The sequence below is a fragment of the Entelurus aequoreus genome, linkage group LG24, assembly GCF_033978785.1.
Source record: "Entelurus aequoreus isolate RoL-2023_Sb linkage group LG24, RoL_Eaeq_v1.1, whole genome shotgun sequence".
In the NCBI taxonomy this organism is placed as follows: Eukaryota; Metazoa; Chordata; class Actinopteri; order Syngnathiformes; family Syngnathidae; genus Entelurus; species Entelurus aequoreus.
In genome coordinates, this window is record NC_084754.1 from 8260945 (window position 1) to 8287064 (window position 26120).

Sequence of the window (26120 nt, forward strand, 5' to 3'; positions counted from 1 at the left end):
GATTCCAAATAGGTAGATATCTTCAACTTTGCTTTTCCCAAGAGTGTGTTGTGTTTCCAGCAACAACCGTTCCGGCAGGGCAGGCAGGTTTCCCTGGAACCCGGGATCTTGTCAATTCCGTTAAAAGGCCGGTTGATAAATTTCATTCTTTGGATTTTGGAGAGCAGTGCAAAAAGAGGATAGAAGAAAATTATGACAAGACAAAACAAACGGATGTTGAAAGTAGGGATGTCCGATAATGGCTTTTTGCCGATATCCGATATTCCGATATTGTCCAACTCTTTAATTACCGATACCGATATCAACCGATATCAACCGATATATACAGTCGTGGAATTAACACATTATTATGTCTAATTTGGACAACCAGGTATGGTGAAGATAAGGTACTTTAAAAATATATATATAAAATAAAATAAGATAAATACATTTAAAACATTTTCTTGAATAAAAAAGAAAGTAAAACAATATAAAAACAGTTACATAGAAACTAGTAATTAATGAAAATGAGTAACATTAACTGTTAAAGGTTAGTACTATTAGTGGACCAGCAGCACGCACAATCATGTGTGCTTACGGACTGTATCCCTTGCAGACTGTATTGATATATATTGATATATAATGTAGGAACCAGAATATTAATAACAGAAAGAAACAACCCTTTTGTGTGAATGAGGAGGGAGGGTTTTTGGGTTGGTGCATTAATTGTAAGTGTATCTTGTGTTTTTTATGTTGATTTAATTTAAAAAAAAAAAAAAAAAAAAAAAAAAAAATGATACCGATAATAAAAAAAACGATACCGATAATTTCCGATATTACATTTTAACGCATTTATCGGCCGATAATATCGGCAGGCCGATAATATCGGCAGGCCGATATTATCGGACATCCCTAGTTGAAAGGGTTCTTTTCATCAGCTACATTTATAGTGTTACGCGGATGCAAATGTTTCCTCGCTGCTTCTATCAGATACACCATATTGCCAAAAGTATTTGGCCACCTGCCTTTACTCACATATGAACTTGAAGTGCCATCCCATGGAATTATCCAAAATGTTTTGGTATCCTGGAGCATTCAAAGTTCCTTTCACTGGAACTAAGGGGCCAAGCCCAACTCCCGAAAAAGAACCATACACCATAATTCATCCTCCACCAAATGTCACACTCGGCACAACGCAGTCCGAAATGTAGCGTTCTCCTGGCAACCTCCAAACCCAGACTGGTCCATCAGATTGCCAGATGGAAAAACGTGATTCATCAGTCCAGAGAACACATCTCCACTGCTCTAGAGTCCAGTGGCGACGTGCTTTACACCAGTGGTCCCAAACCTTTTTGTAACTGCGGACCGGTCAACGCTTGAAAATTTGTCCCACGGACCGGTGGGGGAGGGGAGGGGAGGGTTGGTATTTTTATTTACATTTTTTGTCATAAAAAATACAATCATGTGTGCTTACGGACTGTATCCCTTGCAGACTGTATTGATATATACTGATATATAATGTAGGAACCAGAATATTAATAACAGAAAGAAACAACCCTTTTGTGCGAATGAGTGTGAATGAGTGTAAATGGGGGAGGGAGGTTTTTTGGGTTGGTGCACTAATCGTAAGTGTATATTGTGTTTTTTATGTTGATTAAATGAAAAAAAAAAGAAAAAAAACATTTTTTTTTTATTTTTTATTTCTTGTGCGACCCGGTACCAATCGATCAACGGACCGGTACCGGGACCACTGCTTTACACAACTGCATCCCACGCTTTGCATTGGACTTGGTGATCTATGGCTTAAATGCAGCTGCTCGGCCATGTAAACCCATTCCATGAAGCTCTCTGCGTACTGTACGTGGGCTAATTGGAAGGTCACATGAAGTTTGGAGCTCTGTAGCAACTGACTGTGCAGAAAGTCTTTGCACTATGCACTTCAGCATCCGCTGACCCCTCTCTGTCAGTTCATGTGGCCTACCACTTAGTGGCTGACTTGCTGTTGTTCCCAAACTCTTCCATTTTTCTTATAATAAAGTTGACTTTGGAATATTTAGGAGCGCGGGAATTTCACGACTGGATTTGTTGCACAGGTGGCATCCTATGACAGTTCCACGCGGGAAATTACTGCGAGCGGCCCATTCTTTTACAAATGTTTGTAGAAACAGTCTCCATGCCTAAGGGCTTGATTTTATACACCTGATTCCCATCATTTGGATGAGAGGCCAAATAATTTTGGCAATACAGTGTATAATCAGCAGAAAACCCGATCTCGCTGTGATACAAATAGTGTTACTTGATTATTGTCGTGAAATCCTTGAAGTGGAGACACAATTTATTTGATGATTTCAATGATTATTATATGCATTTAAAGTCTTTACAACCCCTCCACACATCTTTCACACACACTTATAAACACTTCCTATGCTCTTAAAACACTTAATAAAACCTACGTAATGTTAACACTACATTCAAATTAGTAGTCGCATCACAATGCACTCAATAGTGCTTTAAAATCTGCAATGCACTAAGACCAAAGTAAGTGTCCAGCAAAGCGACGAGGGAATATTGTATCGAACTTCCCGACTTCAAAGCTTGAAGATGATTTGTTTATCGGTATTTCTAGAATGAATAAGCATTGTGTGTCCTTGGCAGGCAGACTAAAAACACCTTTTCAGATTTGTCTGACAGCATTATTGTTCAATTATTAACTTGTTGAAATAATTACTTGCATTGTGCTGAATAGTCAGGCCCTTTTTTGCACTAACCCCTATTCCTAGTTCCAGGATTAGATTTACACTTTTCCTCTTTACTATGTTTTGAAAAAGACTGTTATGTATAGCAGTGTTTTTCAACCACTGTGCCGCAGCACACTAGTGTGCCGTGAGATACAGTCTGGTGTGCCGTGGGAGATGATCTAATTTCACCTATTTGGGGTGAAAAATATTTTTTGCAAACTAGTAATTATAGTCGGCAAATGATGTGTTGTTGTTGAGTGTCGGTGCTGTCTTGAGCTTGGCAGAGTAACCGTGTAATACTCTTCCATATCAGTAGGTGGCAGCAGGTAGCTAATTACTTTGTAGATGTTGGATACAGCGGGAGGCAGTGTGCAGGTAAAAAGGTATTTAATGCTTAAACAAAAAATAAACAAAAGGTGAGTGCCCCTAAGAAAAAGTGTTGAAGCTTAGGGAAGGCTATGCAGAACGAAACTAAAACTGAACTGGCTACAAAGTAAACAAAAACAGAATGCTGGACGACAGCAAAGACTTACTGTGGAGCAGAGGCGGCGTCCACAATGTACATACGAATATGACATGACAATCGACAATGTCCCCTCGAAGAAGGATAAAAACAAAGTAGATGCGGGAAATATCGCTCAAAAGAAGACATGAAACTGCTACAAGAAAATACCAAAAAAAGAGGAAAAAGCCACCAAAATAGGAGCGCAAGACAAGAAGTAAAACACTACACACAGGAAAACAGCAAAAAAGTCAAAATAAGTAACGGCATGATGTAGCAGGTGGTGACAGTACACCTACTTTGAGACAAGAGCTATAGTGATGCATGCTTGGTTATGGTTTAAAGTCATATCCAACAATTGCGACAACGACTTTTTACTGTCAACTGTTTTGTTTTTTAATGATTTCTGCTGGTGGTGTGCCTCCGCATTTTTTCAACGCAAAAAATGTGCCTTGGCTCAAAAAATGTTGAAAAACACTGATGTATAGGGCAATCACTTACTGGAATCGACTTCCACAATACCTGGTATCAATCACCAGCAGAGTGGGTTTTAAGAATAGACTAAGAGGAGAAGTATTGCGGAAAGAGATTATTCTAGATTGTACCTAATGTCATGGCTGGTTTTATTGATTATTGACTATTTTATTGATTATGGGACAAGCAGTAGAAAATGGATGGCTGGTACTTTTTCGTCACTTATTGTTTGTCTTTTGTACACTAATGTGTATATTATAGGCCACTGGCTCTTTGTTTTATTTTTGCAAAAACATATACCTATTTTTATATTGCTCTTTTTATATTTGGTATGAACATTATTATGTAAACTCGAAGTTATTGTTTTTTTTTGTTGCTATTTTTGTATTACAACATTTTATTATTGATCATAATGTACTGCATTGTAATCTTTTGTTTTGTGATTGTGTGATGGTTTTTTTTGCCTGGAACCCAGTAAGAATAGTCTCCACTGCGGTGTCGACTAATGGGGATCCTTAATATTTCCAGAACATGATGGTTGAATTCCCAAACATGTTGGCCGTTTGACTTTGAAAGTTCCACTGATTTTTACAATCCCGAATTTGAATTCATGATTTGAACTCAAAATCTAACATGTTTTTTTTCCCCTTTTCTTTCGAATTGCATTTTCATCTTCCTGGCCGACCTTTGGATGGTGCTGGCAAAATTAGTCTCATGTGAGTAACATGTGCCTTCTAAATTCTAGAAATCCCTCCAAAATGGCAAATTTACAGTTGTTTTTGTGGTATTTGCTTCCAGGTAATTTCGACGGAGAAGTCTTGGGACCATATTTTCCGACTGACGGGCCATGGAGCTGACCGGGATCCTAAAGGTCTCTTTACCATTGACATCGACACAGGAGACGTGTCAGTCACCCGCTCACTGGACCGGGAGGTCATCGATTCCTACCAGGTTAGCAATTGTCTTCATGTGTAAATTGCAGTTGTACAAAACCCAAAAAACAGTGAAGTTGGCGTGTTGTGTAATTTGTAAAAAAATAAAAATAAATACAATCATTTGCAAGTCCTTTTCAACTTATATTCAATTGAATAGACTGCAAAGACAAGATATTTAATGTTCGAACTGAGAAACTTAATTTTTTTTGGTAAATATTCATCAACTTAGAATTTAATGGCAGCAACACGTTGCAAAAAAAATTGGTCACAGGGGCATTTTTACCACTGGGTTACGTGGCTTTTCCTTTTAACAACACTCAGTAAACATTTGGGAACTGAGGAAAACAATTTTTGAAGCTTTTTAGGTGGAATTATTTCCCATTCTTGCTTGATGTACAGCTTAAGTTGTTCAACAGTCCGGGGGTCTCTGTCGTTGTATTTTAGGCTTCATAATGCGCCACACATTTTCAATGGGAGACAGGTCTGGTATACAGGCAGGCCAGTCTAGTACCCACACTCTTTTACTATGAAGCCACACTGTTGAAACACGTGGCTTGGCATTGTCTTGCTGAAATAAGCAGGGGCGTCCATGATAAGGTTGCTTGGATGGCAACATATGTACAGTAGTTTCAAAACCTGTATGTACTTTTCAGCATTAATGGTGCCTTCACAGATGTGTAAGTTACCCATGTCTTGGGCACTAATACACCCTCATACCATCACAGATGCTGGCTTTTCAACTTTGGGCCTATAACAATCCGGATGATTCTTTTCCTTTTTTGTTTCGGAAGACACAACGTCCACAGTTTCCAATAACAATTTGAAAGGTGGACTCGTCAGACCGCAGCACACTTTTCCACTTTGCATCAGTTCAACTTAGATGAGCTCGGGCCCAGCAAAGCCGGCATAGTTTCAGGGTGTTGTTGATAAATGGCTATCGCTTTGCATAGTAAGAGTTTTAACTTGCACTTATAGATGTAGCGACAAACTGTAGTTACTGACAGTGGTTTTCTGAAGTGTTCCTGAGTCCGTGTGGTGATATCCTTTACACACTGATGTCGCTTTTTGATGCAGTACCGCCTGAGGGAGTGAAGGTCCGTTATATCATCGCTTACGTGCAGTGATTTCTCCAGATTCTCTGAACCTTTTGATGATATTACGGACCGTATGGTGAAATCCCTAAATTCCTTGCAATAGCTCGTTGAGAAATGTTGTTCTTAAACTGTTCGACAATTTGCTCACGCATTTGTTCACAAAGTGATGACCCTCGCCCCATCCTTGTTTGTGAATACCTGAGCAGTTCTTGGATGCTGCTTTTATACCCAATCATGGCACCCACCTGTTCCCAATTAGCCTGTTCACCTGTGGGATGTTCCAAATAAGTTTTTGATGAGCACTACTCAACTTTTCTCAGTCTTTTTTGCCACTTGTGCCAGCTTTTTTGAAACATGTTACAGGCATCAAATTCCAAATGAGGTAATATTTGCAAAAAATAACAACGTTTTCCAGTTCGAACAGTAAGTATCTTGTCTTTGCAGTCCAATCAATTGAATATAGGTTGAAAAGGATTTGCAAATCATTGTATTCTGTTTTTATTTACGATTTACACAACGTGCCAACTTCACTGGTTTAGGATTTTTTTATATTCATGTATAATGTGTGCCCTTTTTGTTCCCTGTGTCATGAAATGTTCTTATTTTGGATCCAAAGTGTGAGAGGAAAGAACAAATGTTTAAGTGTTCCAGTTGATCTATCACCTTTTTTTCTATGTTTGCAAGCCAATCTTTTGTTCAGGCTTACACTGTAAATAGCCAACAAATGTGACATAAAAGCAGATATAGCCGAAACAGAGACACAAAAACTTGGCAGCTTGTACTTGTCTCACTATTCGGCAATCAGTGCTTTTTGCATAAAAATTCAGTCCTATAATGTTCAAAACATCTTATGGTGACTACAGGATACCAGCTTGAAATTGAATTAGAACATTTGGAGACGCTATTACCCTGCCCATCAGCAGCAACTCTCCTGTGGTTGTACTCCACCTGCTATTTCATGAATATTTCACATTTAGCAGATGTCATAAACCAAGTTAGGTTGCACCGCAACTTTAATGCTTCACATTTTGGGCTGTCAACACTAGTGCATTAATGCGGATTAATCCATCATCATTATTAATCTGGTTAAAAATGCTAATGCAATTAACCTATCTGCAGCACATAATTATTCAAAATCCCTGTCCAAGCAGTGTTAGTGTTGCTCATGCGCCTTCGTGCACAGGTTCAACCCAATTATGGGCCCCCAAATTTGACTGTGGAATGCAATTATTGGTGTCCATAGCTGTCAATCACAGACAGCTCTGCTTCGTGTAGCCACTGAGTACTGTCTCTCTCGACTGTGTTGTTTTTCATGCTGCTCCGAGCGGGGCGCAAACCCAGGTTGCCGGTGTGAGAGGCGAGCGTGCCGACTACTAAATTTGAAACACTGGCAATATCCCAGATCGCCAGCACCAGGGACGTGCACATGATTATAGAGGGGCAGGGGCTCAAAGTCAGAAAAGGGTAGGCATTTTTTTTTTGGTCCTTTACACAATATGGAAATTAATGTCAAATTAAATTTGCTAATAGGAAGCCAACTACTTAGCTGTGTGTCCTTTGTAGGTAAAAGTGATTGCCATTTGTTTTGTGTCAACAAATTATGGTCATAATGAGTTAATTCACATTATCATAGGCTTGGAAGACATGAAAAGCAACAAAACACTGGTTTATTATTAGGCTATTTATTGTTAAAGATACGCACTTTTTTTTTTTTTTTTTTTTTTTTTTTTAATAATGTCCTGCCCAGCTTCTCGGGCAAATCATATAGCAGATGTAGATGCCCATATCGGCTGTTCAGATTTACTTTACAAAAGAGAAGTGTAGGATACTTCTCTTGTTGCCTTACTTGTATTTTGACTTTATTAAATGTATTTATATTATCATTTGGTGCAGCCGGGCCGGAGCAGGAGGGGATAGAAAGAGAGAAAAAGGAAGACAGAGGGGGGAATTGTGGTGACAAGAGGGGGATTAGACAGAGAGACAAAAACAACAACAGCAAACACAACAACAACAACAACAACAACAACAGAGCAACATCAGCAAATACGACATGTACAAATATGATGGCAAAAGTAATAGCAAATAAGCAGTTAGCGAAAATAAAAAATAAAAAATACAGAAATGACAATGAGCATTATTACACTAAAAATGGAGCAATATGAATACCAATAGAAATAGTGCTATTGATAATAAACAATACCAGTACTTTACCTTTATTATCAACAATACAATTGTTCAAATGCAACAATACATATACGTAATGATAACTTGAGATACGAAAGAATGCAGAAAAATGGAGGGGAAGAGAGAGAAGCAACCTTAACCTTGTAGATTGTTATAGTAACCATAGGTTAAGCTTTGTCAGTTTGTCAGTTTGTCAAAGATACGCACTTTAATATTGAACATTGAACAGTGCAACATGAACTTTGAAAAAAAATACAAAAATAAATACCCAAATGGAAAAAAACTTCAATGTGAAAATATGTCCTTCTTCCCTTAACTTGATGAAAACACCATCAAGTTGTAACTTATGGTCTTTCTCACTTAAAGCTCAGACTAAACAACTGAAACGCAATGCAGGGCCAAAAATATGGACCAGGGGCCAGTAGAGGGCTGTATCCTTTCTTTTTTTGGCATTGTGCTGCAGGCATAATCAACATGAATCAAGTTTAAACACAGATGGTAATATTCCTAACAGATAACCTACATCTTATATCCCCAGAATGCTGAAATTATTATTATTATTATTAATAATAATAATAATAATAATTATTATTATTATTATTATTATCATTATCATTATTCTTATTATTGTTATTATTATCATTATTATTATTATCATTTTGTTAACCCACACAGTAATAGCAAAGTCACAATAAACGTTATATCTAAAACTTTACTGTGAGAAAAATGTGATCCGCCGTAAACACAGTGCATTATATTTTGAAAATTAACCCGGTGTTTTATTTTGTATTTTGTACACTATTCCTGTCCCGCACGATCCGCTCTGCTCTGTGCGGACTTGATGTGCCGCGCTCAATTGATGCGCCGTGCTCCGACGTCCGGCAAAAACAGAAGCTGACAGATAGAAAAATAGAATAATACAGCGTTTTTCTGAAATATTACCCATATTAGATGCTGCATAAGTGGACGGCGACTAGACCATAACTCACAGGTTCAAGTTGCTCCACCGTCACGTCTCCTCAGGGGCGCAGTAACTTGGCTCTCTCTCCTCACTCACTCGCCCTCTCTCTCTCTCTCTGGCGAAAGCGGCAGGCTCAAACAAGTTTTTGTACCGCTGTTTTTTTTTGTTTTTTGTTTTTTACATCCCTGACAGGAATTTTATTAATGTTGTTTAAAGAAAAAAACAAAACAAAAACAAAACACACACACACAGGCAGAGGGCACTTCTTAAGACGAGGCAAAAAACGGCAGGGGCTCAAGCACCCATAGGGCCCTATGTGTGCACGTGCCTGGCCAGCACTATTGTAGAAGTTGACTGGCCTCTGTAACACTCGCACAGATGCGAGCCTTGAATTTTAACTTTTTAACGTCAAAGCAAGTGTTGCCTCAAAGGAGGGCTCATGTTTTAGGGCACCAAGGTAAACATTATTTTCTTTAGAGGCAGGGGCTCCATGCATGTATATATATATATATATATATATATATATATATATATATATATATATATATATATATCCCTTTATGTCAATTTTAACATTTTGATAGAGGGAGGTATTTAAAAAAAAATTGTTATTATTTTTTTTAAGTTATGTGCATATATATATATATATATATATATATATATATATATATATATATATATATATATATATATATATATATATATATATATATATATATATATATATATATATATATATATATATATATATATATATATATATATATATATATATATATATATATATATAATATATATGTACATGTAGATGATGTATTGGGACAGATCCATTAAGAGTTTGAGCAGAAATCAGCCATATAGGAATTAAGTATACACAATTAATTATTTATTTTGTTAACCCACACAGTAATAGCAAAGTCACAATAAACTTTATATCTAAAACTTTACTGTGAGAAAAATGTGATCCGCCGTAAACACAGTGCATTATATTTTGAAAATTAACCCGGTAATAAAACATTAACAAAATGCTGTCACATGAATGTTTTTTGAAGTACCGTATTTTTCGGATTATAAATCACTCCGGAGTATAAATCGCATCGTCCGAAAATGCATAATAAAGAAGGAAAAAAAAACATATATAAGTCGGGGAAATGTATTTGATGAAATCCAACACCAAGAATAGACATTTGAAAGGCAATTTAAAATAAATAAAGAATAGTGAACAACAGGCTGAATAAGTGTACGTTATATGAGGCATAAATAACCAACTGAGAATGTGCCTGGTATGTTAACGTAACATATTATGGTAAGAGTCATTCAAATAACTATAACATATAGAACATGCTATACGTTTACCAAACAATCTGTCACTCCTAATCGCTAAATCCCATGGAATCTTCTTCCTCTGTGTCGCTTCTAAATAATATTATTTGATATTTTACAGTAATGTGTTAATAATTTCACACATAAGTCGCTCCAGAGTATAAGTCGCACCCCCTGCCAAACTATGAAAAAAACTGCGACTTATAAATTGAAAAATACGTTAATACTTTTGTGACATGAAAAAAACCACAAGTAATGCATAAAAACCTTGTGTTTACTTTTTGATATTAAAATCAAACTCAAAGCAGTTTGGCTAATGAAGATGAAGTCTAATAAACAAGCTTTGTTCTTCTCTCGGTTCTGTACAACAGTTTGGCCAACAACAATAAAGAGGAGTGACACCTCTCACATCGAATACGCAATCTTCACAGCCTTCGTTCAGTTCGATGAGATGACAAAACATTTGAGCTAGTCTAGATGTTATTTGAACACTGATACAGTTTGTAGTTAAATAAAGGACGAGTGGACATCCCAGTCAACAAAGTAAAGACTTTGTAAACAAGTTGTGACAACGTTCACGACACATCGCCTGCTGCAAAATATCAAATAGTTTTCTCCTTCGCTGTTTACTTTTAGTGTGGGGACAAGTGTGTCCGTCTCCAATGTAGTCCACACCTGTCGCCATCTAAACACAACAGTACGCTCTTTTAAACGCACAGCGGGAAGCGAGGGAAAAATAGGTTAAACCAGGGGAAATCTCCCGAGCAAAGTCCGTGTCCTTAGTCCGCCATGATTATCAAGCCAAACAACGCTAGTGCGCATGCGCCTGACTTCGTGTTGCCTAAAATGCATTAATAAAATACATTTTTTTCGGTAATTAAACAATTAGACGGTATTACTTACTCTCTGGAATTTTATCGCAAATATTCATTATGCCGTATATTTTTTAGGGCTTACGGCAAATGACTAGGGCGGTTGCGGCTTTTGCCGCAGTTGCCATGGTTAAATTCGAGCCCTGCAGAAGTGTATGTGCCTGTCACAAAGAAGATGTATTCATGAAAAAAATCATGTTTTTAAATGGATGGTATTTTTGTTTAATTGTTGCTGTTCTGTTGAGTAAAATCATGATTTAATTTTTTTTTTCAAACGTTTTTTTGTGCGGGTGACTAGGGTTGAGGGTCGGGGGTTCCCTCATTAGGTAATTGCGGCCCTGCATACGCCAATGTGTAGTTATTCCACTAGTGACAGGCTGCAGAAGCAAGCGAGTCAATATGGAAGACACCAAACAGCATGTTGGTCTCCTTCATGGGAAATTAGGATAAAACAAAAAAACATGACGCAATGTATTATGCACACTTTGCAGAAAAGACCTTTCAGGTCACCAACCAGTGAGTCAAAGAAGCATGCATGGTCCAAATGAATTGCGTGGTTGATTTGCATATATACATGATTAATTAATTAATGACCAATCAAATTAATTAACTTGTTTTTTTGACAGCCATAATTCGAAATAAAACATACTGAAAATTCAATTAAATGTCTTCAATTTGAAGCAAATTTGATAAAGTATACTTGTCTGTCATTTTATTAAAATAATATTTCAGTTCAATTGAAAATATACACATAATTATATAATAACTGTGTTTTTATAGACAGGGACATATGTTTACTTTATAAGTGGAGAATATGTGAGAACCACTTTCAACTCTCGTTCCCTTAGCTAGTAATTCCCTTGTTGCCCTCCTCATTTATTTTCCAGGCCAGGCCTGCTTGTCACTTTATTCTCTCCTCTTATCACATAGACACAGTGAGTCTGTGACCAAATCATGACTCGGAAGAAGGTTCTCCTATCAGGTCTACCCTTAAATGTAACCCATTTAAAGTGTCGAATGGTCTTTGCAGACTGACCCAGTCATAGACAGTTAGGGCCAAAGTCAAAGTCAAGGCCCACGGGCCAGATCCAGCTTGCAAATTAATTATCTATGGCCCCTGGGATGATATTTGATTAGTATTAGAACCCGCCTGCTAGGATTTTTCAAAATGGGGTCCCAGGGACCCCATCAAGTCATTAAAATGGGCTCCGACAGTAAATTTTTGGGGTCCCAATTTTTTGGAACCGTTTTGAAAACAAATGATAAATGCATGTATTATCCAGTTATATCCCACATTCTATATTGTGTTTTGGAAAAATGTTGTCATTTATGCATTCATCTTGATATTAAGGAACATTGTTTATTTTTGAAGGACATTTACTTGTTTGTAAAATGTTTTCCCTTGAAATAACTGACAGAGCCATAAGAAAATATGTCTTTATTCATTTAATGTACAGGACATGTGATTATTCTTTGAATGAAGTTTAATTTGGTCTGGGAGACTGTTTTCCCTTGAAATTAGTGACAGAGCCATACAAAAATGTTGGATTATTCATTTATCATTACATAAAATACAGTACTGTGTCAGGTTTTGGTTCAATAGGTTATGTGCAATCATTTTATTATGTTTTTGCTAGTAGCAAATTAGTTTTTTTTTGGCCCTCTGATGTATTTGACTTTGACATCCATGAGTTAGGGAGTCTCCCTTTCACTGCCTATTAATGGATTTTGGTCTGGAGGAAATATTAAAATGTATGAATATATTGGTTAAATTTTGAATGTAAAAGTATCAAATGTATTGTCTGCCAAAAGCTGGTAACACGTCTTCAAGAGGTGATCGTCAAATACGGTGTTATGATATACAGTAGCTAGGGAAGAAGAATGTCCTAAAAAAATCTCGTCCCGATACCAATATTTTGGTACCAGTACCGGTACCAAAATTATTTTGATACTTTTCGGTACTTTTCTAAATAAAGGGCACCACAAAAAATAGCATTATTGGCTTTATTTTAACAACAAATCTTAGGGTACATTAAACATATGTTTCTTATTGCAAGTTTGTCCTTAAATAAAATAGTGAACATACTAGACAACTTGTCTTTTATTAGTAAGTAAGCAAACAAAGACACCTAATTTAGCTGCTGGCATATGCAGTAACATATTGTGTCATTTTCCATTCTATTATTTTGTCAAAATTATTAAGGACAAGTGGTAGAAAATGTATTATTAATGTACTTGTTTATTTACTGTTAATATATGCTTAATTTATCTTTTAACATGTTCTATCTACACTTCTGTTAAAATGAAATAATCACGTATTCTTTTGTTGCTTGGATACTTTTCATTAGTTTTGGATGATACCACAAACTTGGGTATCAATCCGATACCAAGGTCGTTTCAGGATCATGCATTGGTCATATTCAAAGCCCTTTTGTGTCCAGGGACATATATATATATATATATATATATATATATATATATATATATATATATATATATATATATATATATATATATATATATATATATATATATATATATATATATATATATATATATATATATATATATATATATATATATATAAATAATATAAGTTAAAAAAAAGAAAAGAAGATGTTGTGATGCCAAAAAATATTGACATAATCATAGTATTGACTAGATACACTCTTGTACTTGGTATCATTACAGTGGATGTTAGGTGTAGATCCACCAATGGCGTTTATTTACATTGTGACGCCGGTGAGCTACAGTGTGTAGTGAAGCATGTTTAGCTATTCCTCGTCCTGCAGGGATGATACTTGTAAGAAACATACTTTATTTGTCGAGGATTAGTGATTTAGAAGTAGCTAAAACACTGCCGACTGGGGTTGGACTTCAGCCGCTAGCTAGCTAGCCACGTCTTAAAGCACCTCTTCCGGTGGGCATTTCATTGTTATAACTTCACCGGTACATTTCAGAGGCGGTATAGTACCGAAAATTATTCATTAGTATCGCCGGTACTATACTAATACCGGTATACTGTCCAACCGTAGTCTGGAGAGGACTTTGGTTTAAGGCAAACTGCACTTTTTTTAATATGTTGCTTATAATTCACAATGATTAAGAACACATTTATGTTTTTAAATTAATATAACTAGTAAATAAACGTAAATAAAAGTCTACTTACAATGGAGTGAATGTAAGCCACAAAGTCATGACTTCACTGTGTTTACTCCGACAATAAAACCCAATAAATAACCATCCTACATTTCTTGTCCTAAATATTAACTAAGTTTGAGTGATATTGTTATTATAAAAGCCAACGTTAACGACCTATTTTAGTGGTGCATTGATCAAAGAGAGGCAACTTCCTTATGCTGCTTTACTGACATCATCAACAGGTGAGCTGCTTTCTCGCCTCGGAGTTTATGACTAGATTATAAATCAGGCCTACAGTGATAGTAAAATGATGGGGACATAAACGTAGAAGGTGGTAAACTTTGACAGCCAACTTAGATCCAGTAATGAGGAAAAAGACCCGGAAATACACTTTGGTCCACAATGATTATGATGAGTTAATCTAAACAGGAATATATCAACATTTTAAGAGTCGGCATCCCAGTGTAAGCTGACATTGTACAGTAAGTGATATTTTATTGTGTTTGTTGTGTCTCATGAAAACAGCAATGAGTAGTAATAACATAACATAACATGTTGTCGAAGAAATAACAAACATGACGCATTTGTGAAATGACTGCGCCGCCTTATGCTTAAAATGATCAAAATAGGTAAATATTGCATGTTATTATTTTAACTATAGGGTTTTCCTTAAACTGCCAAGATACCTGTGGTGGTGGGGGCGTGGTTATGGGCGTGATCACAATTAACGTCATTGAGTAATTTGCATAAGTTTCTAGTTCTTTATAAGGCTCCAAAAAAGTATACATACATTCAAAACCTATTATTATGAATTAGTATTAACATATATTACATTTATAAATCAATCAATAAAGTACTATCTATCTCTTGTCAATAGTGGACAACTAATGTGATATACACAACCGTTCAAAAGTTTGGGGTCACCCAAACAATTTTGTGGAATAGCCTTCATTTCTAAGAACAAGAATAGACTGTCAAGTTTCAGATGAAAGTTCTCTTTTTCTGGCCATTTTGAGCGTTTAATTGACCCCACAAATGTGATGCTCCAGAAACTCAATCTGCTCAAAGGAAGGTCAGTTTTGTAGCTTCTGTAACGAGCTAAACTGTTTTCAGATGTGTGAACATGATTGCACAAGGGTTTTCTAATCATCAATTAGCCTTCTGAGCCAATGAGCAAACACATTAGAACACTGGAGTGATAGTTTCTGGAAATGGGCCTCTATACACCTATGTAGATATTGCACCAAAAACCAGACATTTGCAGCTAGAATAGTCATTTACCACATTAGCAATGTATAGAGTGTATTTCTTTAAAGTTAAGACTAGTTTAAAGTTATCTTCATTGAAAAGTACAGTGCTTTTCCTTCAAAAATAAGGACATTTCAACGTGACCCAAAACTTTTGAACGGTAGTGTATATATATATATATATATATATATATATATATATATATATATATATATATATATATATATATATATATATATATATATATATATATATATATATATATTAAAAAAAACATATATATATATATATATATATATATATATATATATATATATATATATATATATATTTTTTTTTATATATATATATATATATATATATTTTTTTTTTTTTATATATCTATATATATATATATACAGTATATATATTTTAACGGTCAGCTGGTGTTAATGTTTGTGGGGTTTGGATGTGATGTCAGTTTTTCCCATGTTTGCAAACGCACCGTGGCGTGATTGGTGGAGGATGAGGAAGTGTTGTTATGTGTCCGGGGAAAGCGTGGACTCACGAGACGTAAGTGTTTGCACGGGAGGTAAAACCTGTTGGAATTGTGCCGTTTGTCATCAAAAGATTGGAAATAAAAGTTAAAAATGGCGTCAGACGTTGTGTGATTTCTTATGGGGGCCACAATATATTATATTAATTTAATTTGTTTTCAAGTAAAAAAACAACAACAATGTATTTTCAAGGTGTGGCGGTAATGAAAATGCCGTGGCGGCATGCCACATTCAATTACATTAAGGGGAAACCCTGTAAATGTGCCTGCTACTACATTGCATATATACTTACAGTGTGTATATAAAACCTTGATGGAAGTGTTTGGATGCTTTTTAAGGCGCTTTATTGGCAGGAAAGAGCGACTCCCATATGTGCTGTGACTACTTTCCGGATGCCCTGTTTTATTTGAACATTCTTGGCTGGTTTTATCTACTCATTCCGCTTCAGTGTCCTGCAGACTTGCAGTGAGTCACTCGAATTGCTTTGCCAAGTTGGCTACAGTATCTGTCATGTTTTGTTTTTTTTGGTGATTCCGTTCCTTAACGGGTTACCTATGTATTGTGTCTTTTCTGTCTTATAATTGTTGTTGCAATGTTGTCTAATCATGTTGAAAACAGCAATGTGTCACATCATAAGGTTCATGCATTTTGGCGTGAGCTTGCACAAGGTCTTAGATGCCTCTGTTCGTGGGGTTTTGCAGTTTGGCTACTTTGGGGGAGGGGGGGGGGGGGGGGTGGGGCTCAGCCGTGCCAGAAACTTGAGGGTTCCATGCAGTGACATAAATACCGTATTTTCCGCACTATAAGGCGCACCGGATTATAAGGCGCACCTTCAATTGATTTTGATTGATTGAGACTTTTATTAATAGGTTGCACAGTGAAGTACATATTCCGTACAATTGACCACTAAATGGTAACACCCGATACTATCATATATACTATCATCATAATACAGTCATCACACAAGATAATCACATTGAATTATTTACATTATTTACAATCAGGGGTGTGGAGGGGGGGGGGGGTGGATATGGACATCAAGTAGTGGACATAGAGAGAGAGAGAGAGAGATCAGAAGGCATAAGAAAAAGAAAAAGTATCTGCATTTGATGGTTTACATTTGATTATTAGCAATCCGGGGAGGGTGTTAGTTTAGGGTTGTAGCTGCCTGGAGGTGAACTTTTATTGCGGTTTTGAAGGAGGATAGAGATGCCCTTTCTTTTATACCCGTTGGGAGCGCATTCCACATTGATGTGGCATAGAAAGAGAATGAGTTAAGACCTTTGTTAGTTCGGAATCTGGGTTTAACGTGGTTAGTGGAGCACCCCCTGGTGTTGTGGTTATGGCGGTCATTTACGTTAAGGAAGTAGTTTGACATGTACTTCGGTATCAGGGAGGTGTAGCGGATTTTATAGACTAGGCTCAGTGCAAGTTGTTTAACTCTGTCCTCCACCTTGAGCCAGCCCACTTTAGAGAAGTGGGTAGGAGTGAGGTGGCCTATTTTAAAACTTTGTTCATATATAAGGTGCACCGCATTATAAGGCGCACCACATTACAAGGCGCATAGAATATACGCTACAGTAGAGGCTGGGGTTGCGAGACCTGTTGTGGCTCAATATTGGTCCATATATAAGGCGCACCGGATTATAAGGCGCACTGTCAGCATTTGAGAAAATTTGAGGTTTTTAGGTGCGCCTTATAGTGCGGAAAATACGGTACTGCAAAAAGCATCTTTTGGGAAGCAGAGTCTGAATCGATCATGGAGCGTGCGGGTGTACCTAATGGTGTGACCAATTGAATCTATATAATATTTTCAAAGTTTATTTTTAACCATGTCTGGAACGACAGTGACGACCATAAGATATGCATTTAAACAGTGTATATTTCCAAACGATAAATTATGGGACTTTTGGAGCGGTTCGGGTGTGGTTTCGTTCGCAAACTGGTCAATGCCTCCACAAACTAGCATCTTGCAGACAGACTAAAAAAAAAGGGTTATAAAAGTGATTGTAGAGCGAAATCAAAGCAAAATTGAAAGCATATGTAATACATATTGTCTAGGTCCCCGCGTCACGTCCAGTGTCCACAATCTGGCTGTGGTACATCCCAAGTAAAAAAAGAATAAGTAAATACATTAGGGCTGTCAAGTGATTTTTTTTTTTTTTTTTTTCAAATTAATCACACTCTTGAACTGAGATTAACCATGATTAATCACAGGTTATTATTTTCCCGCATACACAACATTTGCTCAAAGGGGAACTGCACTGTTCCCGGAATGTTGCCTATCGTTCACAATCATTATGAAAGACATGACGACAGATGCATTTTTTTTAATGCATTCCAACTCGTAAATAAACGTAAATAAAAGTCCGCTGACAGCGTAGCCAGTGGGAAAATACTCCATTTACATTTTGTGACTTGAATATTAACCAAGTATTAGTGATATTGTTATTATAAGCGCTAACGCAGACAGACTATTTATAGCGGCGCCAATGTTGACATGGTGCTTCCTCGCTTCCTGGCTCGTCAAACTTGTTTGCCGATCATAAATCATGCCTCTCACCTGGATAGAAGAAGGCTGAGGACGTATTCCGACAAGTTGGTACACTTTGACACCCAATTTAGACCCGCTGTAGCGAGAAAGGCACAAATAAACACGTGGGTACATCCGCCTTTTCTTCACGAGGATCATGAGTCATTCTTTATCTAAATGGGAATATATGAACTTCCGAGCCGTTGGCATCCTAAAGACAGCAGACATTGTACAGTAAGTGATGTTTTGTTATGATTGTTGGCTCTCATGAAGTCTGCAGTGAGTAGAAATAAGTGATATAATGGAAAAAAAATTTAAAAAAATTGTGATGTGTTTTTTCAATTATTGTGCCGTGTATGCTTAAAAAAAGCAAAATACGTAAATATTAAATGGTATTATAAATGTGCCCATTACTACATGAAACCTTAATGTAGGTGTTTGGATGTTAATTTTTAGGGCTTTATAGGCAGAATAGAAACACTCCCATAGGCTCCATTGTCAGTGGACGTTTGATTGCATAAATGTACTTTTTGTTTTGTTTTTTATTTTTATTTTTTTAAATATATCCGTCCTCATGTCTTCCATAATGATTGTGTACGATAGGCAAAATACCCCCCAAAAAGTGCAGTTCCCTTTTAAGAAAACACCACAATATTTGGATACAAATGCAATTTGGTAACTTCAAGTCATTGATTGTTTCAAAACTTTGTGACAGTAAGTATAATAACAATTATGTGCACATTTGATGTATAAGTATTTGCAATAATATTATAGGGTTGTACGGTATACCGGTATTAGTATAGTACCGCGGTACTATACTAAACAAACGCCATTGGTGGATCTACACCTGACATCCACTGTAATGATAGCAAGTACAGTAGCGTATCTGGTCGATACTACTATGATTACGTCGACATTTTTTGGCATCACAACATCTTCTTTCCTTTTTTAAAAAGAAATCATCTTATGTTTATAAAATCAGGAAATACATCCCTGGACACATGAGGACTTATATTATGACCAATGTATAATCCTGTAATTACTTCGTATCGGATTGATACCTAAATTTGTGGTATCATCCAAAACTAATGTAAAGCACCCAAACAGAAGAATAAGTGATTTTTACGTTTTAACAGAAGTGTAGATAGAACATGTTAAAAGAGAAAATAAGCAGATATTAACAGCAAATGAACAAGTTGATTACTAATTCATTGTCTACCACTTGTCCTTAATAATTTTGTCAAAATAATAGAATATTTTTTTGTTAAAATAAAGCCAATAATGCAATTTTTTGTGGTCCCCTTTATTTAGAAAAGTACCAAAAAATATAGAAATAATTTTGGTACCGGTACCAACATATTGGTATCAGGACAACACTATAATATAGCAAACTAGGTACAGATGTACAGTATATTAATAGATAAAGTAATAAAGACACCCATAAACAACTATTTTTAGGTAGTTGGCGACGTCTTGCGGCACTTGGTCCTCACAGATGTTAAGTTTCCTTCGTGCGGTGGCTGTCCATTTCAAAAAGGCATTGTTTAATTTGCCCGTGGTAAAATGCAGGTAAACTCAGCCTTAACGGCAACTAATGACGACAATGGTTGTAACTAAAATGTTTGCTTGCAACGTAAAGCTGAACAATGAGCCGAGAAACAGCTCTTATCACAAAACACTCTTAAGTCGAGGTACCGCTATTTTTGAAATGCTGGACTTTCTTCTATAATTGCATGAACTAAAACTCCTATTCTAATATTTCACGTGGCAAAGTTAGCTAAGCAGGATGAAAAAGTTGTTTTTATTTATTTATTTTATTTTATTTTTTTTTCTACAACCTGCTACATCTCCCCTGTAGTAAAGTGATGATTGCATATGTTATTTGGCATAACGATGTGGAATGTGGTTAACACCTCTTCTTCACAGCCAGTTAGTTCTTAGTTCAAATGTCAGCTGGCACCTCTACGCATGACATGGAGGTACTAAAACCATGTGGATCTTGTTAGAATTATCGCCCCTTTTTTTTTTTTTTTTAACAGATTTTGCCTTTCAAAAACTGTTTGATTAATTAAACAACATTTCACCTTTAAGTATTGTGTATTCCCCACTGATTGCAGATTTACAGTAGATGACTAATCTGAGAGAAATTGGCTGATGGACCTCTGACTCTAATCAGTTGTACATAATCACAAGTTTGACCTTGCACAGCTCACCTTTGGGTGTTTTACTAGGGAAAAAATGGGAATAATATATTGCTTGCCGTTGTAAATGGTCAGCGTTGATGTTTATTGTTTTAAAATTACAGCTTCACTACATCAACCAAGTATTGGCCCCATTAACTAAATAATATTCATTTTGTAAGTTGCAGACCTTTAATAATAATCACAATATGCACTGACCTTTTCACATACATTTTCTCCCAACACGTTGACTTTCAGCACTACTTTAATGCTTCAGGCCCACAGTTCTGCTATGCAAACTAACTGATTTTCAGTTTGTTTGCCTTTTATATTTAATCATAAAATATTCAAGTTAAAGTTCCAATGATTGTCACACACACACTAGGTGTGGTGACATCTGTCCTATGCATTTGACCCCATCCCCATGTTCACCCCCTGGGAGGTGAGGGGAGCAGTGAGCAGCAGCGTGCACCGCGCTCGGGAATTATGGATGTTGAATCATTAAGTGGATTATTTCAAGATTGAGCCACTACTTTAGTCATTATATACTTCTTTATACTTTATTATACTTAAAGGCCTACTGAAACCCACTACTACCGACCATGCAGTCTGATAGTTTATATATCAATGATGAAATCTTAACATTGCAACACATGCCAATACGGCCGGGTTAGAGTAGTAAAGTGCAATTTTAAATTTCCCGCAAAATATTCTGCTGAAAACGTCTCGGTATGATGACATTTGCGCGTGGCGTCACGGATTGTGCGGACATATTGGGACACCATTGTGGCCAGCTATTAAGTCGTCTGTTTTCATCGCAAAATTCCACAGTATTCTGGACATCTGTGTTGGTGAATCTTTTGCAATTTGTTTAATGAACAATGACGACAGCAAAGAAGAAAGCTGTAGGTGGGAAGCGGTGTATTAGCGGACGGCTGCAGCAACACAACCAGGAGGACTTTGAGTTGGATAGCAGACGCGCTACGGTGAGTACGCAGCTTTGGCTTCCAAACATTCGATCGCTTGCCTGTACGTGCGTGCCGCTATGTGCATGTCACGTGCGTAACTTTGGGGAAATATACACTACCGTTCAAAAGTTTGGGGTCACATTGAAATGTCCTTATTTTTAAAGGAAAAACACTGTACTTTTCAATGAAGATAACTTTAAACTAGTCTTAACTTTAAAGAAATACACTCTATACATTGCTAATGTGGTAAATGACTATTCTAGCTGCAAATGTCTGGTTTTTGGTGCAATATCTACATAGGTGTATAGAGGCCCATTTCCAGCAACTATCACTCCAGTGTTCTAATGGTACAATGTGTTTGCTCATTGGCTCAGAAGGCTAATTGATGATTAGAAAACCCTTGTGCAATCATGTTCACACATCTGAAAACACTTTAACTCGTTACAGAAGCTACAAAACTGACCTTCCTTTGAGCAGATTGAGTTTCTGGAGCATCACATTTGTGGGGTCAATTAAACACTCAAAATGGCCAGAAAAAGAGAACTTTCATCTGAAACTCGACAGTCTATTCTTGTTCTTAGAAATGAAGGCTATTCCACAAAATTGTTAGGGTGACCCCAAACTTTTGAACGGTAGTGTATGTGCTGTATGAACTTTACGGAGGTGAACGGTACTTTGGGCTGTGGGATTGAGTGTGTTGTGCGGGTGTTTGAGTTGTATTGGTGGGTCATATGGACGGGAGGGGGGAGGTGTTTGTTATGCGGGATTAATTTGTGGCATATTAAATATAAGCCTGGTTGTGTTGTGGCTAATAGAGTATGACTAAAACAGTAAATAAACACAAGACATATTATGTCTTGTGTTTATTTACTGTTTTAGTCATTCCCAGCTGAATATCAGGTCCCACCCGCCTCTCACAGCATCTTCCCTATCTGAATCGCTTCCACTGCCCTCTAATCCTTCACTCTCACTTTCCTCATCCACGAATCGTTCATCCTCGCTCAAATTGATGGGGTAATCGTCGCTTTCTCGGTCCGAATCGCTCTCGCTGCTGGTGGCCATGATTGTAAACAATGTGCAGATGTGAGGAGCTCCACAACCTGTGACGTCACGCTACTTCCGGTACAGGCAAGGCTTTCTTATCAGCGACCAAAAGTTGTGATTTTTATCGTCGATGTTCTCTACTAAATCCTTTCAGCAAAAATATGGCAATATCGCGAAATGATCAAGTATGACACATAGAATGGACCTGCTATCCCCGTTCAAATAAAAACATTTCATTTCAGCTTTTAAATGATTCCCGAGCGCGGCCGCCACTGCTGCTCACTGCTCCCCTCACCCCCCAGGGGGTGGAACAAGGGGATGGGTCAAATGCAGAGGGTAATTTCACCACACCTAGTGTGTGTGTGACTATCAGTGGTACTTTAACTTTTAACTTTAACTTTATTCAAACACATTCTGTTTCCCCAGAAAAATACATCGATCACACGCTGTGTGTAGAGTCCCCGTTTTGCATGAAGAAATGAATGAAAATGTCAATCATTGAATGACAGAATCAGGACCCCCCGTAACCCCGAAAGGGACAAGTGGTAGAAAATGAATGGAGGGTGCTTCATGTGAAATTTTACCTCAAACCCTTTCCTAGCCACTTCCTGCTCCATCAATGGTAACACATATTAAGGTATCGAATTAGAAAGGTTTATAAATCTCGGTTTTAATGATTATTTTTCACAAAAAAATGTACATTGTTTTTCCCCCATGAGTTTATTTTAATTAATTGGTTTTTTCGAAGCCTCCAAATAAAATTCTGCTTAGGGCCCCATGTTAGCCTGGTGAGGGTAAACTAGCTTGTTCAATATTCTGACTAAGTGTGGATTTAGAATGAATTCCACCATGTATAGAAATGTAATACCCCATTCCATTTATAGTTGCCACAACTAGAAGAATGTTGTTAAATTTCCTCTTCTGTTTTCTGCTTGATTGGACTGTAATTTCCTGGGCTTTAGAGAGCACGTCACACTGGCCTGCACACAGGAAAATGGGCCTGGTGTGCACTTATTCTCAGTATGTTGCCAAAAGTAACACACACTCACACATAGTGTGAACTGACAATATGAAAACCCAAATTGCAATGTCCTTTACATTATGTATTCAGAAATGTCACAGCATCATCAGGGGTGTCATGATTGTCCACTATTACGTGTACTGTTGGTGTACAAAATCCAAAAATAGTGAAGTTGGCACGTTGTATAAATCGTAAAAAAAAAACAGAATACAATGATTTGCAAATCTTTTTCAACCTATATTCAATTGAATAGACTGACAAGTTATTTATGGGCTCAGGAACACTTCAGAAAACCACTGTCAGTAACTACAGATTGTCGCTACATATGTAAGTGCAAGTTAAAACTATACTATGCAAAGCCAACAACACCCAGAAACGCTGCCGGCTTCGCTGGGCCCAAACTAATCTAAGACGGACTGATGCAAAGTGGAAATGTGTTCTGTGGTCTGATGAGTCCACATTTCAAATTGTTTTTGGAAACTGTGGACATTGTGTCCTCTGCAAAGTTGAAAAGGCAGCATCTGTGATGGTATGGGGGTGTATTAGTGCCCAAGGCATGGGTAACTTACACATCTGTGAAGGCACCATTAATGCTGAAAGGTACATACAGTTTTTGGAGCAACACATGTTGCCATCCGAGCAATGTATTTGTTATGGACGCCCCTGCTTATTTCAGCAAGACAATGCCAAGCCACGTGTTACAACAGCGTGGCTTCATAATAAAATAGTGTGGGTACTAGACTGGCCTGTCTGTAGTCCAGACCTGTCTCCCATTGAAAATGTGTGGCGCATTATGAAGCCTAAAATACCACAACGGAGACCCCCGGACTGTTGAACAACTTAAGCTGTACATCGAGCAAGAATGGGAAAGAATTACACCTGAAAAGTTTAAAAAATTGGTCTCCTCAGTTCCCAAACGTTTACTGAGTGTTGTTCAAAGGAAAGGCCATGTAACACAGTGGTAAAAATGCCCCTGTGCCAACTTTTTTTGCAATGTGTTGCTGCCGTTAAATTCTAAGTTAATGATTATTTGCAAAGAAAAAATAAGTTCTCAATTCTAACATTAACGTTCTTGTCTTTGCAGTCTAATTGAATATAAGTTGAACAGGATTTGCAAATCATTGTATTCTGTTCTTATTTACGAATTACACAACGTGCCAACTTCACTGGTTTTGGGTTTTGTACATTACACCATTGAGCGTCACTTCTGTGCGAGTTTCCACACCAGCTCTGTAAATGTACTCTGACTTGATACTCATGTGTTGCGTTACATTGCACTTTCGACAGATGTTTGTCAAAGCTTTTTTAAACGTTTAATCGTCGCTTGCGGTCACGATCATCCAACTCCAGGGGCCGGCACCCTCCCTCTGCCCCCCCCTTCCAACACCCCTCCCCACTGACACACTGCTGTGCACACCCCCCACTCCCTATATAACATGATTAAACAGTAAGAGGCCTGTTGCTCAGCTTCTGCCTGCTAATTCAACCTGTTCGCCTCCTGCTGGGCCACATGGCAAAGCCTGTTATACATCTTGGCTTTTTACTGGAACATTACTTTCAGCTACGCACACTTTCCACACATCGCTTGCTAAAATGGCTGATGGCTACGCCGACCTCAAAGGACAAAGGATAGATTTAACTTTGCCCACTGGATGATTACAGGGTTTGTTCACACTGATTTGGAGGACTATGATGGATCAGGGTTTTTTAAACTTTGTAGGTTCACTTTTATCAGGTCTATGATCCTCTGAATAGAATGTCCTAAGCTATTGTACTGATCACTGAGCAACCATGCACTTTTTGATTCATGATTGTAAGAAATATGCCACGACCATGATCATCCTTCATTGGATTAGCAGTATTTTAAATGAAACAAACGGATTGTGGTTTCCTAGTTGAAAGTCGACGTGTGACGATTTCGAACGAGTCAAGTCTCTCCCCAAGTACCTGTCGAACTATTTCACCAGAGTAAGTGATGCTCACAGGTACTACACGAAAGGGAGTTCCTCAGACCTCATCACCCCCCCAAATTCAAGACTCTCATGGGAAAAAATGCATACTACTATTTTGCCACCACACAGTGGAATGCACTACACTGCAAAAACTGAAATCTAAGTAAGATTAAATATCTCAAATAAAGGTGATATTTGCTTATTTTCTGTCTGGATAATTCTTCTCACTAAGCAGATTTGATGTTAGAGTGTTTTACTTGTTTTAAGGGTTTTGGTCCTAAGATATTGGAGCTTGTAGCTGAGATTTTATGACCTACACTACCGTTCAAAAGTTTGGGGTCACCCAAACAATTTTGTGGAATAGCCTTCATTTCTAAGAACAAGAATAGACTGTCGAGTTTCAGATGAAAGTTCTCTTTTTCTGGCCATTTTGAG

At 37.3% G+C, this 26120-nt stretch overlaps 1 protein-coding gene across 1 annotated transcript in view; it reads left to right on the plus strand.

Annotated features, from left to right (window-relative positions):
* The window catches only part of cdh13 (cadherin 13, H-cadherin (heart)), a 909098-nt gene that overhangs the window by 407289 nt on the left and 475689 nt on the right, over positions 1-26120 (plus strand). The window contains exon 6 of the mRNA XM_062035861.1: positions 4492-4644. Within this exon, the coding sequence (XP_061891845.1) occupies positions 4492-4644 (153 nt within the window). The remainder of the gene's footprint in view (positions 1-4491; positions 4645-26120) is intronic.